Source organism: Doryrhamphus excisus, chromosome 1, assembly GCF_030265055.1.
Source record: "Doryrhamphus excisus isolate RoL2022-K1 chromosome 1, RoL_Dexc_1.0, whole genome shotgun sequence".
NCBI classification, from domain to species: Eukaryota; Metazoa; Chordata; class Actinopteri; order Syngnathiformes; family Syngnathidae; genus Doryrhamphus; species Doryrhamphus excisus.
Genome location: NC_080466.1, coordinates 9,998,716 through 10,016,060, shown reverse-complemented (window position 1 = coordinate 10,016,060; position 17,345 = coordinate 9,998,716). Strand labels below are relative to the sequence as shown.

Here is a 17,345-nt window from a genome sequence, read left to right as displayed (position 1 = left end):
GTCTCACTGTTGCAACTCTTATTTGAAATGTGTGTAACTTTGCTTGTCAGAAATGGTTATTACTAAAAGTTTACAAAAAAAGACAAAAACAGTGTGAAATTGACAATTTCATTGGTGGTATGAAAGAGTTTGGGCACCCCTGATAATTTTATAGATTTTCCTAAAAAAAAAATTTTTTTTTGGGATCAGGAATTTCAGTTGAATATATCATATAGCACGAAACACGGTGATAGATGAGAAGTGAAAAGGTAGGGGGTGCATTAATTTGGGCACCCCAACAAAAAATGACATCCATATTAAAAAGATCCTCCTTTTGCAGAACTAAATGCTTCCTATAGCTTCCAAAGAGGGTCTAGATTCTGGTTAAAGGTATTTTTGACTATTACGCTTTCCAAAACATGAGTCAGGTTTGATGGTTTCAAAGCATGGACAACCCGCTATATATCACACCACATATTTTCAATAAAATTCAGGTGTGGGGACTGAGATGGCCATTCCAGAACGTTGAAGTAATACTGATTCGAATTTTTTTTAACTACAAGTAAATATATTTGAAGAAAATGCCTAAGCAAAAGTGCCAGGAAGAGCATAAAACCAGATAAAATATCCAACAATAACTGTTAAGTGTGTCATTAATAACAATGATAATCATAACACATATGACAGCGCTCATAGTGGTAGTCTCCTGGTCCGTGCCAGAGACTGTGGTCTGAATCGCCTACATACCCTTTTCTCAGATTGGTCGTGAATATGTCTGTATTTATATTATAACTACGACAAATAGCACAGAGATATAAACGAGCAAATAAAAGTCAAGCAGGCAACACTAAATGCCTTTCAAATATGCATAGTCTTTGAAGCTATAGAGAACAGATGATTACATCCAAATTATTACATCATCAAGTGTCTTAAAACAATCACTTTATTGAGGTATGAGCTGCACACACAGCAGCCCTCACCTACCATCTTGGCAGTTACAACAAGTCAGTTTACATGACAATTGAACACATCTTTCACTCTCCTTTGATTAAAATCCAGATGTTGGTCCCTAATGTCAATAACATGCTACTGTTTTAAAGGTTGCTATAATGTCTGAGGTGTCTCTACACCTTATAGTCTGCTGGAACAGCAGGTTTTCTTTTTTAACACAGTGACAGCAATTCACATTGCATGTTAACCAAAACTGACACTCTTATAAATTTGTATTATTTAAAAACAAAGTACCAGAGCCTAGCTTTGTAGATCACTGTTTTAAAATTATTAAATATTTAGAAAATAGCCCTTTTATAGGGTAAAATAGCATAAAATGGCATGAAATTAAGTCAGCATGGACACTTCAAGTTAACACACACACACCCACCCACACATACAAGTGATGTATTTAACACACGAGAGGTTTACGACGACGAGCGATTTAGTAATACTAAAAAAGGGTTATTTTATACTCATATTGGCATTACATTTGAATGCTACTGCCTGAAGCAGCCTTATTCAGACACATAAGATTTGTTAGTCCTTGTCTTTGTCACAGTGTCACTGCAGTAACAACAAAAAGTCCATCAGCGCTCAATCAAAAAATGGACAGTTTTGTCATTCAGCTTGACAATTGGGAAATGTAAGACAAAAAAAAAAAAGTGCATGAGATTCTTCCCAAAAAGGCGCTTACGTTTAGAAGATGAAGGTTTGGGCTTTTGGAACATTAATGTTAATGTTTAAGATGTCTGACACTGAACACCTCCAGTGCTGGCATAGTCATCTTCATCCATGTAGTAGTGCTGATGCCTGTGTCGCTTCCTGTTCTCCAGGTCACAGTCCTCCAGGTCAGCGTAGATGTAGAGGTCATCGTCCATGCTCTCCGGCTGCCCGGCATCCACCTTGACTGGGAGGTAGCGCTCCAGCTCCTTCAGTTTGTTCTTTGGGAGGAAGTTGGCTTTTGGAAACACCACCTAGAGGATGGACGTGGATTCCGATTTCTATGAGTGCTGTAAGTGTACGTATGTGTGAAGGTGTCTCTTACAGTAAAGTGAATAATGAGTCGGCCTTTCTCAAAGGGGCGGCGATGCATTGGCATCCCCTCATTGCAGACGCACTTTGTGTCTCCGGGTTTGATCAGTTCCCCTGTGGCGAGCCAAGTTTTAGATTAATGATATGACTTTTTATGAAGGTTCTTACAAGGTGCCAAGTGAGTCTAGTTCAAATTCCACCAGACTCACCAGGGTGGGAGGTGATGAGGAGGGTGCGGTTGTCAAGTGTCACAACGGGCTTCTGAAAACCACACAAAGCTTCTACTAGCTGTAACTCCATCGACATGGTCAAATCCTCTCCTCTCCTGGAAACCACAGCAAAAAGGAAGTTTAGTTAAATGTTGTCTCCGTAGACAAACCTCAAATAGCATTCGCCCCGGTTACCATGTACACAATTTTGCCTCGGTTGGTGTGCATTCTCCAGTTAGTGTACAATAAGGTACGTGTCTTGTTGAGTTAATACATTGCATGACTCCAACTGTTCTTAATGTATGTTTTTTATATCGGAAAACGTCCTTCTTTGATAGCATCCTGTTAGCTAGGTAAACAAAACGGCTGTTACACAATCTGTACAGGTAACACGATCGGTTTTGCATGGGACCTACATCACTTCCACCTTTTGCAAATAATTTTATTTTTTTGTGTCCCGTGCGGCCATTGGGGCAGATGGTATTGTTGCTCTAAATGCCCTTACTTGCTAAACAAATTTGCTCTGTGTCAGGAAAGGTGTAAGCTACAACTTCCCTGTACTATGAAATTTTATTTGCCGTTATTGGATGTTTTTGTTATGCAAATTTGGAGCGGCCAGACCGGAGCAAGAAGAAACACAGACATCAAGAAGAAGAGAAACTGGGGTGGGGCATTGTGACACTACTGTTCCCATACACAAGAAAACAAGTTAGTATGAACTAGCTAAAAATGCACGTCATTGGGAGATTCCCATTTCTACTATAAAGCCCTCTACAAAACAAAAAATACTGTTTTATCATTTGGTATACGTGCTGTGATCACCCACTAACAGGCACATTGATGACAACATGTAATACTTACAGTATCTTGCTGCTTATCTTCGCAAAATTAAGAGCTACGTATCTGTGAGTGATACCGAGATGAGCGTCCAGCGAGGAATTGTGTTACTCCTCCAGATACACTATGGTAATGGTTTTATTTCATTTGAACATGCATCAGATTACAATTGAGTGCATCACATAATCAGTTCACAGTTCCACATGTCCAAAAGGAGTAGGAAGAAGCAAAGCTTATTAAATCCTACCCCTCCATCTGGTACTTTTACAATCAGTAAGTTCACTTCCTGCTTTCCATAATACAGTTTAAGGTTTTTTTGTTGTTTTTTTTACTACAATAACAATATACAATAACAATATTGCTGTAGCTTAGTTAATATACAGGTCAGTTGCGTAAATGGGAAAGATTGCCGTTTTGAGTTGTTTTGTTCGGCCTTTAGTGTCAAAATAGGTACCTCCCGTGACATCCATTGTTAGGTAGCTCATATCAACTCATTTTCTGTCATTTGAATGCACAGAAAAGGGAAAGGAACCTGTTCCTGTTTCACATAAGGATTGTGAATGATTCCCCCAAAACTGTGGTTCTCCCAATGCAATCTTTATATAGCAAAATACTTCTTACAAAAAGATTATGGTACCTGATGAAACGTGGATGCTCCTGTTGGTCCAGAACAATGATGATGTCACCTGGCTCAAGTCCAGGCTCCTGGTCTCCCTCTCCATGGAACATTATCTTCTGCCCATCTCTCATCCCTGCGCACATCACATTAAGACTTTATTTTCACCTTACATACCATGCAATTACATTTGATTGACTTCGCACCCTTGTCGATGTGGACCTCCAAGATCTTCTTCTGTCGCAGGATCTTCCGACCTGCACAGGCTTTGCAGCGGTCCTTTTGGCTGATTCGCTGTCCCTGGCCTTGACAGCTGTGACACACCGTGGACACCTGCTGGACCATACCTGGCAAGAGTTGGTGCACGCGCACCTGCATGCCCGTACCATGGCACGTCATGCACATTTGGGCTGCCCCTTTACGACTGCCACGACCTGACAATTGAACATTAAATTAGATGTAAATGAGACCATCTTCTCCAGTTTGCCCCACCACACAGTAAATGTTCAGAATTACACCTCTATTTCATTAGCCCCATTGTCTCCAGCTGTGAAGTTCCCAAAAGCAAATAACTGCCAACGTCTTTCATTAGTGTCAAGTCCAAAAACATTGGCATTGACAGCTGTGGCTGTAGGCAACCACTGGATGTAGTTATTTTATGAACTCAAGACAGCAATAACTATATTTGAAGTATCATGTGTGGTCAACATTCATCAGCTTCACGTACTTCTTACAGTGGCCGAGTAAAATAAAACTGAAAAATAACAAAAGACGGAGAAGAGAACTCTGCAGCAGCCGTATTGGAACCCATGATGCAATGTATCAAAGTTATAGCCTCATCTTCGGCTGTTTAAAACAAATATTTCACAGACAATGATACCTATTAAGAATCGTGACTGCATAGTTACCGAGACATTACAATAGGACACATACAAATATGTATTCATACAGACTACTCCAAGTGTTACTTTCACTTCGAACACTCATGTCTGACAAGGAAGATAATCATTCACTGTTTAAATCGCATGTTTTCAACCATATGCTGTTCTTAATTCAACACACCACACTCACATATTTAGATGAAATCAACTGAATGACATGCACCATTATTGGTCCCCAATCCTGTCAATCTTGCCTTTGGTACATTCCCTTTTTGGTTTGTGTGATTGGAACATGTTTCGTCTTTTGGTAATGCAAAAACTTTTGTTAAGTTCTTACGAAATGTTCATTTGTTTAGACTTTGGCTCAAATGTTCATTTGTTTCAACTTTGGCTCATTTGTTTTCTCACATGTTAAAGTGTTTTGCATTTCTCAGCCACAGTAAAGTCTGTATGCTCTGTAAAATGTTGGTTGCGCTACTCAGTTGCAACACTCTCGCGCGCGCGCTACACGTCGCACTGTTGTTTGCTATGAACTTATTCGCTGTATTAAGGCTGGCTGAGCAGTTTGCGCTGATGTTACAACATTGATTCTCTTGCGGCTGTCTTGTGCAATACACCTGTTAATAAATGACAATGTGGTCAAAGAGAACTATGTTTTCCATTCCATGTACTCATACGCTCAAAATCATTGTGAAGAATGACATTTGGAAAAGGCTACACGATGAAGAGTGGTTAGCGCGCAGGCCTCAGAGCTAGGAGACCCGAATTCAATTCCACGCTCCGCCTTGGCTGTGTGGAGTTTGCATGTTCTCCCAGAGCATGCATGGATTTTCTCCGGGGACTGCGGTTTCCTCCCACATTCCAAAAACATGCTAGGTTAATTGGTGACTCCAAATAATCCATAGGCATGAATGTGAGTGTGAATGGTTGTTTGTCTACATGTGCCCTTTGACCCCGCCCCTTGCCTGAAGACAGCTGGGATAAGCTCCAGCACCCACGAAGCCCATTAATGAATGAATGACATCTGGGAAATAACAGCCTCCAGTTATTGTGTACTTTTGGTTAATCTGTTCTCTTTGCTGTTTAGATAATTAAAGATCCAGGGCATTTACAGGACGTTAGTGTGTATTCAGTAGTAGTTATTCAGTAGTAAGCTTTCTTACCATTTCTAACTGCCTAAAATAACTATACAGTTAGTGGCTATGCTGCCCACCGTTGCTTTTGTCATTCTTTTGTCAACCATTACTGTGATTTCATACAGATACATACTGTATATTTTATTTAACCCTCTCTACAATTTTAACCAATCCGCCACTAAAGAACCTCAACGCCCGTATAAGATCATAGGTTAAGGTGTACCTTCACATCTCTCACAAATGGCATTCTTCTGAACAGACAATTTCCTTGTAGCTCCATTGTAAAGATCTTCCAATGTCACTGAAATCTGGTGCACAATGTTCTTCCCTGCAGTGGGAGGGAGAAATTCACAAAGGATTATTTTTTTTCCTTTAGTACCCGGTGACATTGTACGAGCACAGAATCACAGTGCAGAAGTAAACAAAGAAATATGAAATATACAAGTCTCTATACCTTTCCTCTCTCTGTGCATCCGGCTCCCACCTCCAAAAAACAAGTCAAATATGTCCATTGGGGATGCAAAGTTTCCTCCGCCACCACCTGGACCTCCTTCTTTTATGGCCTTTTCTCCTCCACGGTCATAAATGTCTCTTTTCTTAGCATCGGACAACACTTCGTATGCCTGTGATATCTGCTTGAACTACAGAGGATATGTCAAAAACAAATAACATGAAAACTATACAAGTGAGGGTTACTAATATGGACAATGAGCCAAAAACAGCTGCCCACTTCTTACCTTCTCTCCTTCTGTTGGATTTTTGTCAGGATGATATTTTAGAGCAAGTTTGCGATAAGCCCTTTTGAGTTCATCAGGACTAGCATTAGGTTTCACACCCAAAATGTCATAGAAACCGGTTTCCTTCACCATGTTTGCCTTGAGATGATAACCTTGGAAGAAACGGATGTACAGAAAACATGCAATTATTGTACCCATGGAAATACACTTTTTTTTAAATGCGGTTTTGATCATGTTTCTCTTTACAAATTCCGATGATAAGTGAAAGTGGCCCCACACCATTAGATGCAACAATGTTCCAGTGTTTAGTCTCACAAAAATCGTGTAAGCTTTTACTTTGTCACATCACATATTGGTCATTTACAGTAGCTAACTAAAACAGTTGTTTTTAAACTATACCTCCAAAAGAAAAGAAACAGACACCATTGGTGCAATGACACCCGCTTATCTAACACGTTATCTTATTTAGTGACGTCGTATTTATTTAGATGATCCCCAAACGCCAATACACTCATAAATGCTTTGAGCATCAGCCAAAAATAGTCCTTTATCAACGAATATCCAATAGTGTTTAATAGCAACAACGTGTGACTATAGGCTAATCGGCCCTGCATACAATGATAGCACAGCTAATGCTAACATGCTATCTAAGCTCCCATGGTAATATTTGTAACGTTTTGCCATTGACGGAATTGTGACACAAACATTCACAAAACGCGTGTGACTATAACATTCGGGACCAACCTTAATAAACGGAACAAGTTAAACAGCCAAAAAGTCGAGCGAAGACATAAAATTCCAGAATGTTCTCCCAGCCATGAGAAGAGCACTGCATTGACGTCATCATCGTGCGACTTAAGCGGTCCACAATAAAGCAGCAAGTGTGTGTGCTAGTTGCTAAAGCGCTAAACTCTTAACTGTTTTCGTCTACATAAAATGATAAAATGCCTGCCTGTTGGCTTGTCAGTCAAGAGGAAACACATAAACCAATTATGTTGCCTCATCTTCAGCCAGTTATTTTGGGTCGAGGGCCGGAAACGACTATTAAAGACAAAAAATGCTCTAGGGAGCAAGGTAAATACAAACAATTATTATTTGCCAGTAAGTAGCTACCACTGCAGCAGATAAGCTAAAGTTAGGGTTAATTTGACCATAAAAGATCTATACTGTATGTCATTGAAGTTGTTTACATTTAAACTACTAATTCAAATGTTATACCTGTACAACCAGTCGAGTTGACAGCAGAATGCAACAAATGCTTTGTCAAAGTTAAGCAGGTAAGACAAAACAAAACGTAAGGGGATTGAATAATTGCATATTGCTAAATCACTGATAGATGTTTCTTTCTTGTCATTGTTCTTCCAAAGTTGGGCGTCAACCCCACCTGCATAGACTCTGAGGTGGTGGGTCATGGGAAGGAGGTGAAAATGAAGCCTGGCCAATTGCTTTACATTGTCAACCAGATGTACCCCTACACTGTGCAATTCAAGGAAGACAGCAGGGATATTGCTGGCACCTACAAAAGACCACTTCAGGTGTCTTCATTGGATAAGGAAAGCCACTCAGAGGCTCCGAGTGTCAAAGCAGCCAGGCAAACAGAACAATTGGATAGTTCTGTCAGAACCGGAGAGTCGAGGGATATAAAGGTAAGAAACAACTGTTACACTTGAAAATGTCTTGTGTTTTTTTTATACCTATATTTACATTATATATTTGTATATATTTTTCCTCAGATAAATAAGAATGGGTATATATATTACATTCTAATTATCATTGAGTTACAGCCTCTGTCCACATAATTAGCCACTGTAAACTTCAGCTTTACAGATGCCGCCTCTGCTCTGATGATTGTGATGTCTACCATGACCCTTGGCGGTGTCGGGTATCACCGTAAAAGTAATTACAGCGATCTTATTGATTTCTCAAGCAAGAAAAAGTATTTGTATATTTGCTTTAAGTGGCACTTAAACGGGACATCTATTATAGTTGAGGTCACAATTTTGAGGAAGTATGGTAATTGTAATGACTAATTTTAATGACTAAATTTAAACAAGTAAATCTGTTGCAGGAAAGTGTTGGACATTGGAGCCAAGGGCTGAAGGCTTCAATGCAAGACCCCAACATGCAGGTGCTTTTTTAGTCTTAAATTTATTTGTTTATGAATTTGATTGTGCAATTATGTCATCTTCATCTCTGAATTGTTCTTGTAGGTGTATAAGGACAATAAAGTAGTGGTCATCAAAGACAAATACCCCAAGGCACGTTACCATTGGCTGGTCCTGCCATGGGAGTCTATTACTAGCCTGAAGGCCCTGCGCAAGGAGCACTGTAGCCTGCTAGAGCACATGCACAAAGTGGCTGACCAGATGGTGCAACGGTGCCCACATGCAAGCTCCCTAAACTTCCGTAGTGGCTACCACGCTATTCCCAGTATGAGGTAAGACATGCTATTACCATCATAGTGTTGAAACTTAAACGCTATCATATGCACACATAAAAAAATGTCCTCTTTCAGTCATGTGCACCTCCATGTGATCAGCCAAGATTTTGACTCTCCTTGCCTGAAGAACAAAAAGCACTGGAACTCGTTCACAACAGAGTACTTTATTGATTCTCAAGGTGAAATAAATGTCTTTTGCTGTAATTAACAAGTTCCCGAAAGTTACCTGTACCTAATATGTTTTTTTTTAAATGTTTTTTTGCTCTTTCTCTGCAGATGTGATCAGTATGCTCGAAACAGATGGACACGTTACAGTCAAAGAAGGCACCAGTGAGTTGTTGAAATTACCCCTACGCTGCCACCTGTGTTGCAAAGAGCTTCCCACTATACCAACTCTGAAACAACATCTGAAGTCTCACTTTCCCAGCTGAGTGGGGTGCTCTCAAACGCAACATAATACCTCACACAGTCATTTTGGTCATGGGTGTCCATCTTTTTTCTTTAATAAAAACAGCCTACATTGCAGTTTTGTGTTGGAGGTAACCAAGCAAAACATCCATGTCAAATCCTCCCTCTGAATATGCAAATGTGTTATGTACTTTGGACTGTGTGTTCACACTGATCCAACTTTATTGGTGTAAAGCCCAGCGCAGATACCAAAGTTATACCCCGCCTCTACCAATGACCCTAGTAAGGATAAGCGGCATAGAAAATGGATGGATAAGAGTGTATAAATGAAGAATATGAAGTGAATAAACACTTCCTCCGCTTGGAAGCACTCAAGAGCATCTGACCATGTAGGAACAAACATACAGGGTGTCCCAAAAATGACATCACATAAAATGTGAATATCTGAGTAACCAGACAGACAAAATAAAAAAGACTTCATGTTGAAAAATAAAATATTTATTTATGCAAATTCCAACAACATTCAAACAGATTTTATAGCCGATTCCACAAAGCTCCACTAATGTTCAATGATGCCTGAGACAACACATCAAGTTGGTAGTCCAACTCCTGCTAAACACACTGTAGCATTTCTGTAACATTCCAGCAAGTTCCTCTAAGCTAGTGGAAAAGAAGTGGGGAATTGATCACGCCTACTGCATTGTGTGTAGACCAGCCTTAGTGTCTTGTGAATGAATGTTTTCCAAACGTTGTCAGGAAGAAAAACCCTCAGACTGGAGTGATTCTTCTACTGGCAGCACAGTTCCCAGACAGCATGTCCGTGTTGTCCTGAGCTCCCATGGTTAAACCATCCAACACCATGTCACTTTTACCGTCTTTCAATGGAGAGGTCAGCGTGTAGAGCATAAACTCTGAGCTCACCGTCAACGGTGGTGGCAAACCTGCCGAGTCGACGACCTTTGACCCGGATGAGAGAGACGGCTCTCTCACCAGGGATGCCCGTAAGGAGTTTGAGGTGGAGTCTGCAATGCTGTGGTTGCTCCTGTTGCTGTACCTGCGAGGACGGTTCTGGTAGTAACGGTTGCGGGAGTGTGACGAGCTGCGAGAGACTGGCGGTTTGGTAAGGGACGGTCGTCCTTTAGTACGCAGTTGCCTGTGCTTCTCGATGAACACATGCACCGCCAGGACGCCAACCATCTCCGCCAACACAAATGAAAGTGCTCCAAAGTAAAAGGACCAGCCGTAAGAGTAACTCTTCTTGTTGTCGCTCTGGCTGGGGTCTCCCGAGTTGGCTGATATGTATACGATGATGCCAATGATGTTACTGAGACCTATGGAGGATGAGGCAGACAATGAGCTGGGGGAGAAGCACGTGAGTGTGATGGTGAATACATGTCATGTCATCACTGACCTGCAGAGACGAAAAGAATGCCTGCTGTGAGAATGACATTGTACTGTGATTTATAGAACTCGCTGGCCGCCACGCACACACCTCCGAGGAACAACAAGCCCACGCTAAGGATGGGGAAGAGGCTGGATGCACGCACAGCGCCTGGGAGGAATAGCTGTTTTAGCTACAGAGGCCTATGCTAAACTAGTAGCCTCCACTAGATGGTGCTGTTTTTCCAATACAGTACTTCTCACATTTCAGCAAGCACTGCGTTATATCTTCTCAATACTGTAGAAATCAGTCTTGGATATAAAGTAGGGTACAGTTTGTACAGCAGTATAGATTTACTGTCTTAAAATACGTCAACACATATCTATTATTGTCTAACTTGCTGGCAACACAAGTGAGTACACCTTATAATGAACATGTCCAGTTGCATCCAAAGTGTCAATATTTAGTGTGAGCAACATTGTTCTAGAACTGCCTTAATCCTCTTGGGCGTGGAATTCATCAGAGCTGTACACTTTTCTCTGCTTCACAGTGTCCCAATATTTTCGAGTTCATGTTTCCCTCAATGAACCACAGCTTTCCGGTGCCAGCAGCACTCATGCCGCCACCACCATACCATACTTGAGTGTAAGTCAGACACAATTATATAGGTACTCATTTGTGCTGCCTGTTATTTATTATGTCTATTCATTTTTTTATTGTTAAAATGTTTCAAAATGTACCTTCATTTTATCATTATGAATAACGTATGTGTCTTAATGGCCTAATTCATATAAAAGGAGGTGTCTATCAGAAAGCTATGTGGTACTCACGTAGCAAATATTCTGCAGCATCTTGCTCATAATCTGCATCTTCAGCAAAATGATCAATATCTTTGCAAACACCTCGGAATGTTCCTACAGAAAAGAAAATAATTTCACAGTGTTTAACAGTACATTGTTCTGTGGTACTTTACAACATGACATACATTGACCCAATAAACTTTGCTTTGTATGCTCTATGCCTCTCTAATGGTGACTTGAATAATGCTTAATGGGATGTGCACAGTCTGATGGACTTCAGTATTGATTTCTCTGCTTTGGTGGACGTTATGCTTCAGAGGACAGACCCTTTTTTGTAAGATTTACTAAAAATGCCTATATTTTAGAAGTTAAATTGCATAAAAATTGGTGTATATTGTTGTTCAGACCGAAGAAGATGATTGGTCACTCACAGGTAGCTGGTATTCACATACATGTCCATTGCGCGTCAACAATTTGCATATTTCATATTGTAGTTATGATAAGCTATACATACAATGATAACTAACATTAGCCATCATAAACTGACAAGCAGCATAACTAGTGTACTTGCACATGCTAGTAGGGTGTAGTTTACATAATGCAGGAAGAAAGTAGGCAGCACATTCGAATATTAGCGCCCTCTAGCGACTCACTGTGGCGTCACAATATTGCCGTGAGTCACAATGTTGTGCAAGACATTATTTTCTTCGGTTTAGGTCTTTTGTGACGTCACTACTGAAGGGCGCCAATGTGAGGCAGGGTAAAAAATGTGATGACACCCATAGAAGTGCTCCATTGTATCATGCGTCCGTCACACATTATCACAGTAAAAGTTGAGTAGAAGTAGACTCACTTTCAGCAGTTTCCATACATACAGTATATACTGTACATACAGTATATACAATTTGTATATGTATATAGTATATACAGTATATACTCCCAATCAAAATTTTAAGAAAAATGGCAAGAATTTATATTTTGGTTCAAAGTAGAGCTTCGAAATGCAAAGAAATAGGAGTGAGACAAAATATAGTTAGCAATTTTTAGCCAACAAGCATTAAAACGTATATATTTTTGTTCAATGTTGTTGCGTTAGCTTTTTTCCCTCACAAGGACCTTTGACCTGTGAATCCCTTTTAATGTTTGCACACACACACACACACACACACACAGGGATATATTGATGAATATGTCCCTATGTACAGTGCAGATTGAACCAGTATTGATGACGCAAGTCCATCACCATGGTTACCAAAACCAAACTCATTGGATGACAACGACATAGAAAAGCATTGTGTGTGTGTGTAATACCTGAACACACCTTTCACGTACCATTTAATGCTGTTAAACTGAGAAATTGGGCACTCAATGAACACACACACACACACATTCACATCAATGTCTGCTCCATGTTACGTTACCCAGCCGTTAAAACCAGCTTAGCTTAACAACAAAGGGAACAACCACAAATAAAGATGTTCAATTTGGATTAACAGTATAAATATGCTATTTTAAATAATTGATAAATGTATTGTTGAATTTCTACTCCTCTGACAGTGTCAGTCAAACCTGAGCATACTGTATGAAGGAACGTAGACGTAGACGTAGCAAAGTTTGTGGCTGGTGAGTGGATGACAGAGCCCTTTAGGGTCAATGGTCAGTTATTATGATTCAGCTGAATTTGAGCAGTAAAATAAATAATAAATGAAGAAAAAATAACACAAAAATCCTGTTACCTTCAGTGCAGCAGGTCCTCCACAGACCAGAGTGGGTCAGCACTTCCTCGTTCTTCCTGACTGTCTCATTATCCCCAACGTTCTTGGAGCGGCACATCCCACGCGAGTACAGCCAGTAGTCGGTGCCCACAGCAATGGTCATGAGGCTAAAGGCGCAGAAAGCTCCCGCCGTGGTCAGCAGCATCATCATCCCCCGGTTACATAGCCTCATCCTCCTTTCTCTCAAACTGTGGAAGATCAGTTAGTTCCTCAAAACATCCGGCACAGTGTCTTTATCTCAGCTTGGATCCATTTGGCTGGATGATACTGAACTTTTCTTTGCATCCTCTGGAGGTAGACATTGTGGATCTGGTCTCAAAGTCGACTTTCTGTCTGTAGAGATGAACCCACAGCTCACGACAGACACAGGAGTTGTTCCCACTAAAGCATCAACCTCTCACTATGTGCACATGACCTATTATGATGCACATGCATCACACTGACCACAGCACGGGCGGGTCACCCTGGGGGAGGCGTGGTGAGTGGGTTGGGGTGTTAGGGTAGGGTTAGGGGTAGGGGTAGGGTTAGGAGTTGGGGTTAGGGGGTTAGGGGGGTTAGGGTTAGGCGGTTAGGGTTAGGTTTAGGGGTAGGGAGGTTAGGGTTAGGGGATAGGGTTAGGTTAGGGGTTAGGTTGGGGGTTAGGGTCATTGGTTAGGGTTATGGTTAGGGGGTTAGGGTTGGGGGTTAGGGTCATTGGTTAGGGTTATGGGTTAGGGGGGTTAGGGTTAGGGTTATGGTTAGAATTAAAATGTGGAATTAAAATGAAAACAGACCGTTTTCGCTGGAACCATGAAATCCAAAGAAATACAACTGAATAGGTGCAGATTCTGGAAGAACTAGAAACCTTTCTGTGCTGGTTATTGTGTGTAGCTGCTCTATAGGAGTCCACAACTCAAAACAAAGGGCCAAAAAATGAGAATAATAGGTCCCATTTAACAGAATAAAATACAAGAAGCAGAGTCAGTGAACTGTTGATATTTTTAACTTTAATGTTGTCTCACGCGCGGGTAATGAGGCGCATGCAGTTACACAATATCTTTTAGGTTGATTTATTAGAAAAGTCGGCCCCCTCCTCGTCACCCCGTTCCCATCTTGCTGCCTTTTGCATAGTAGACTTTAATGTTTCCCTCTTCTACCTATTCCTGAGGGCAAGGGACGAGTAAGGATGGAAATAAATCAAGAAAATAAATCAACAGACGGTGCTTGGCTGGCAAATGGAAAGGTTGTGGAACTGTATGTGGGAACATGAAAACCACTTTTTCTAGCTATAGAGCCCATTCCTATTTACACATACACAGAAACACATACAGAATAAATAATTTACAACTACTTTATATGTTAATTCCACACACAGTCCTTGTGACTGACTGGCATCAGTAGGCCCAAACTCTCCTCTGGTGTGTGCAAAGTAAAATTGTATAGGACTACTTGTACCCACAGATACAGTATGGCATGCATAGAGGAGCGGCACCACAAACCACACACCACTAAGTCACAGAGGAGAGATTACGCCAGGAGAAAGACACATGTTCGATATCTCTGCCGAAATCCCATTTGGATTTCTCTTTGTATCAATAAGCCCTTTTCACGTGACCTCACACGACCTATGCTCTGACCCGAAGCCGATATCTGGAGTTAATACATTCATTCATTTTCTCTGGTTTATCCTCATTACTGGCTGACTGACATTGACACAAGCGGTTGTCGACATAAACAAAACTTACTTTACTTGTAACTTTGGCATAAGGAAAATAATAAATAGTACTAATAGAGAATAATAAAAGATAATCAAAGGAATAGTCCACATACAGTAAGTGGGGTCAATTGTATTGTATTGTGTATTATTTAAGCGCATTTAAAAAGTAAACCGTCAGTAAATATTGTAGTATTACACTTAATTATGTATTCATATGACTTTGAACAGTAGTGGGTAGCCGGTATGAAAAAGAAATGGACATGACTTTGAGTAAGAACACAGGTTGTCCAACGTCATCGCGATAAAAGGGCTCATTTGGAAGACAATGCATTCGTACCACATAACCTGCACGTACATGTGCATGCTTGCATATGTTATGTGTGTGTGAGCACGTACATACATGACATATTGATTATGGAATGTTCATGACCCGACTTTGACGGGCTGTGGAGCAACCAAAACAATAAACATGCAGTGGATCGATAGCAATACAGTGACATGTTCACTGATGCCCTACGTATTGACATGGCTGACATGGAGCTCTTGAACACATTTTTTTTTTTTTTTTTACCTCCGCCAAGCATTAAAGTGAGAAGTATAATCACGTTTGTTGGTTGGTTGTTGAGTTAGCAACATCACACAAACCCATGTGACTGATTTTCCACAAAACTTACTACAGAGGTGCCAATTCTGGTGTCAATACCGTGACAGAAACCAATGCAACTACAGTCATTATGGATGTCGAACAGAGACTTCTGATTCCAAAAAAGACGGCCCTTATTTTATCTATCACAGAGCCTGAGTGCTTTTTACACAGAACAGTGAAATGGACAAAAGGTGGAAAAAAATAGAGGCGGTTTTGTCAATCTTCCACTGTCAAATACTCTGATTTCCAACCTCTATAGATTGATAATTGGCCTACATAAATTCTAGTATTTGCTCTGTGAAATTGTATTAATTTAATCTTCATTTCGTTGAGTGTCTCTTGGCTGCATCGCTTTCACCACTTTTTTGGTCCAATCAGATTTCAGATTGTATGTGTTGCCATGTCATAATCTGCGCAGGGCCTTTGGTAAACTGGTATAACAGGTCCTTCTGATACCAAAATTATCCATTCATTCATTCATTTTCTACCGCTTTTTCCTCACGAGGGTCCCGGGGGTGCTGGAGCCTATCCCAGCTGTCTTTGGGCGAGAGGCAGGGTACACCCTGGACTGGTCGCCAGCCAATCACAGGGCACATATAGACAAACAACCATTCACACTCAAATTCATACCTATGGACAATTTGGAGTCGCTAATTAACCTAGCATGTTTTTGGAATGTGGGAGGAAACCGGAGTACCCGGAGAAAACCCACACATGCACGGGGAGAACATGCAAACTCCACACAGAGATGGCCGAGGGTGGAATTGAACCCTGGTCCCAAAATTATCCAAAATTTGTAAATTAAAACAATGCCAATGTACTTATATTAAAAAAATTCAGTACATAAGAAAAGTCAAAGGCTTGTTCTATTGGAAGTGTTTACGGTTTTCAGCCTTTTGGGAAATTGGGAGGAGGTTGGAATCTCGAGGATTCTGTAGGACTGCCTGTACAAGCTGGCTTTTTCTGCCTTTTTATTCCGTGTCACTGTTTTGTATAAACAGCATTTACACAGAATGAAGGGGTAAAGTCATTCCGGTAATATTCCACCTTGAGAGATAGTATCAGAGCCGTAACGGAGGCGGTGGCACTGCCTGTGTAAGGGTCGCTTGCAATGCTGGAATACACTGGAATGTGAAGTTTAAACACCCGTCACCTTTTTTTGTCACTCTCCAACAGGTACTTGATATATCACACATATGAAAATACTCCACTTCACTGTATAAAAGGCACAGGCAGATGAATGCCAGATCTTTCTGTTAGGGCTCTGATACTGCGAGTTCGTGATTTCACATATTTATTGATGATATTTGAGGCTCAAGTGCCCAAAGTATTATCACTGAGGGACAAACCCTGAAAAATATCATTTTACTATTGACAGATTTGGAATGGTCCAATAAAAGACAGGATGCAGGCTGCAAATGGGTAACACCTTACTTCATGCTCCATGAACAAGTAATTAGCATGCTAACTAGCAACCAATCTTTGTTTGACCTTGGTGGAGTTTTGCATTCCGACTGTGTAATCCCACTGTACGCTTCAGTCTTGTGTGTTAGTGGGGAGTAGTCCGGTTTTAGGAGTAGTGGAACTTGAGAGGATGATGAAAAGACCGATCACGAGAGTTTCTCAGACTTGTATAACAAATTCAGGGTTAGTGTAGGAGAAACCTTGAAACTCATTCTGGTCCAGATTCATGATGAAGAGTTTATCCGTCGGTGTCAACTCCACCGCCATCTTGGTGAATTCCTTGTCGAAGTTGCCCACATCACGGCGGGATTTCTG

The 17,345-nt window shown here is 40.8% G+C and overlaps 4 protein-coding genes across 6 annotated transcripts in view; 1 reads left to right on the top strand and 3 right to left on the bottom strand.

Moving 5' to 3' along the window:
* Positions 1-904: 904 nt before the first annotated feature.
* dnaja1 (DnaJ heat shock protein family (Hsp40) member A1) lies at positions 905-7,335 on the bottom strand. Its single transcript, XM_058089192.1, has 9 exons — positions 7,165-7,335; positions 6,421-6,572; positions 6,138-6,324; positions 5,907-6,011; positions 3,873-4,100; positions 3,688-3,802; positions 2,214-2,329; positions 2,018-2,118; positions 905-1,946 (listed from the first exon to the last, which is right to left on the bottom strand). The coding sequence occupies exons 2-9, from the start codon at positions 6,550-6,552 to the stop codon at positions 1,713-1,715; spliced, it is 1,218 nt and encodes a 405-aa protein (XP_057945175.1). The 5' UTR covers positions 6,553-6,572; positions 7,165-7,335; the 3' UTR covers positions 905-1,712.
* On the top strand, positions 7,265-9,710 carry aptx (aprataxin). 2 transcript variants are annotated; one of them, XM_058089204.1, is made up of 7 exons: positions 7,265-7,494; positions 7,651-7,697; positions 7,788-8,066; positions 8,489-8,548; positions 8,631-8,857; positions 8,936-9,039; positions 9,137-9,707. In XM_058089204.1, the coding sequence occupies exons 1-7, from the start codon at positions 7,365-7,367 to the stop codon at positions 9,289-9,291; spliced, it is 1,002 nt and encodes a 333-aa protein (XP_057945187.1). In that variant the 5' UTR covers positions 7,265-7,364; the 3' UTR covers positions 9,292-9,707. The 2 variants fall into 2 exon arrangements, with proteins under 2 accessions (XP_057945187.1, XP_057945188.1); XM_058089205.1 differs by lacking the exon at positions 7,651-7,697 and having other exon boundaries at positions 9,137-9,710.
* A 40-nt stretch (positions 9,711-9,750) lies between these two features.
* Positions 9,751-13,629, bottom strand: LOC131131159 (voltage-dependent calcium channel gamma-3 subunit-like). Its single transcript, XM_058075597.1, has 4 exons — positions 13,186-13,629; positions 11,480-11,563; positions 10,680-10,820; positions 9,751-10,599 (listed from the first exon to the last, which is right to left on the bottom strand). Exons 1-4 carry the CDS (start codon positions 13,394-13,396, stop codon positions 10,037-10,039), a joined length of 999 nt encoding a protein of 332 aa, XP_057931580.1. The 5' UTR covers positions 13,397-13,629; the 3' UTR covers positions 9,751-10,036.
* A 578-nt stretch (positions 13,630-14,207) lies between these two features.
* LOC131098063 (protein kinase C beta type-like) overlaps positions 14,208-17,345 on the bottom strand; it is a 40,717-nt gene continuing 37,579 nt past the window's right edge. Inside the window, exon 17 of one of the 2 annotated variants that reach the window (XM_058045930.1) lies at positions 14,208-17,342. In XM_058045930.1, the coding sequence (XP_057901913.1) occupies positions 17,190-17,342 (153 nt within the window). In that variant the 3' untranslated portion in view covers positions 14,208-17,189. The remainder of the gene's footprint in view (positions 17,343-17,345) is intronic. The other variant, XM_058045932.1, reaches the window with a different exon arrangement.

Excerpts from the sequence above, each read along its gene's own strand:
- dnaja1 (XM_058089192.1), bottom strand. The coding sequence starts at position 6,552 with ATGGTGAAGGAAACCGGTTTCTATGACATTTTGGGTGTGAAACCTAAT. Across the intron at positions 6,325-6,420 it reads ATCCAACAGAAGGAGAGAAG|TTCAAGCAGATATCACAGGC; the intron begins GTAAGAAGTGGG and ends TATCCTCTGTAG. Across the intron at positions 6,012-6,137 it reads GATGCACAGAGAGAGGAAAG|GGAAGAACATTGTGCACCAG; the intron begins GTATAGAGACTT and ends CTCCCACTGCAG.
- aptx (XM_058089204.1), top strand. The coding sequence starts at position 7,365 with ATGCCTGCCTGTTGGCTTGTCAGTCAAGAGGAAACACATAAACCAATT. Across the intron at positions 7,698-7,787 it reads GCTTTGTCAAAGTTAAGCAG|TTGGGCGTCAACCCCACCTG; the intron begins GTAAGACAAAAC and ends GTTCTTCCAAAG. Across the intron at positions 9,040-9,136 it reads GTACTTTATTGATTCTCAAG|ATGTGATCAGTATGCTCGAA; the intron begins GTGAAATAAATG and ends CTTTCTCTGCAG.
- LOC131131159 (XM_058075597.1), bottom strand. The coding sequence starts at position 13,396 with ATGAGGCTATGTAACCGGGGGATGATGATGCTGCTGACCACGGCGGGA. Across the intron at positions 11,564-13,185 it reads GAGGACCTGCTGCACTGAAG|GAACATTCCGAGGTGTTTGC; the intron begins GTAACAGGATTT and ends TCTTTTCTGTAG. Across the intron at positions 10,600-10,679 it reads CATTCTTTTCGTCTCTGCAG|GTCTCAGTAACATCATTGGC; the intron begins GTCAGTGATGAC and ends CATCCTCCATAG.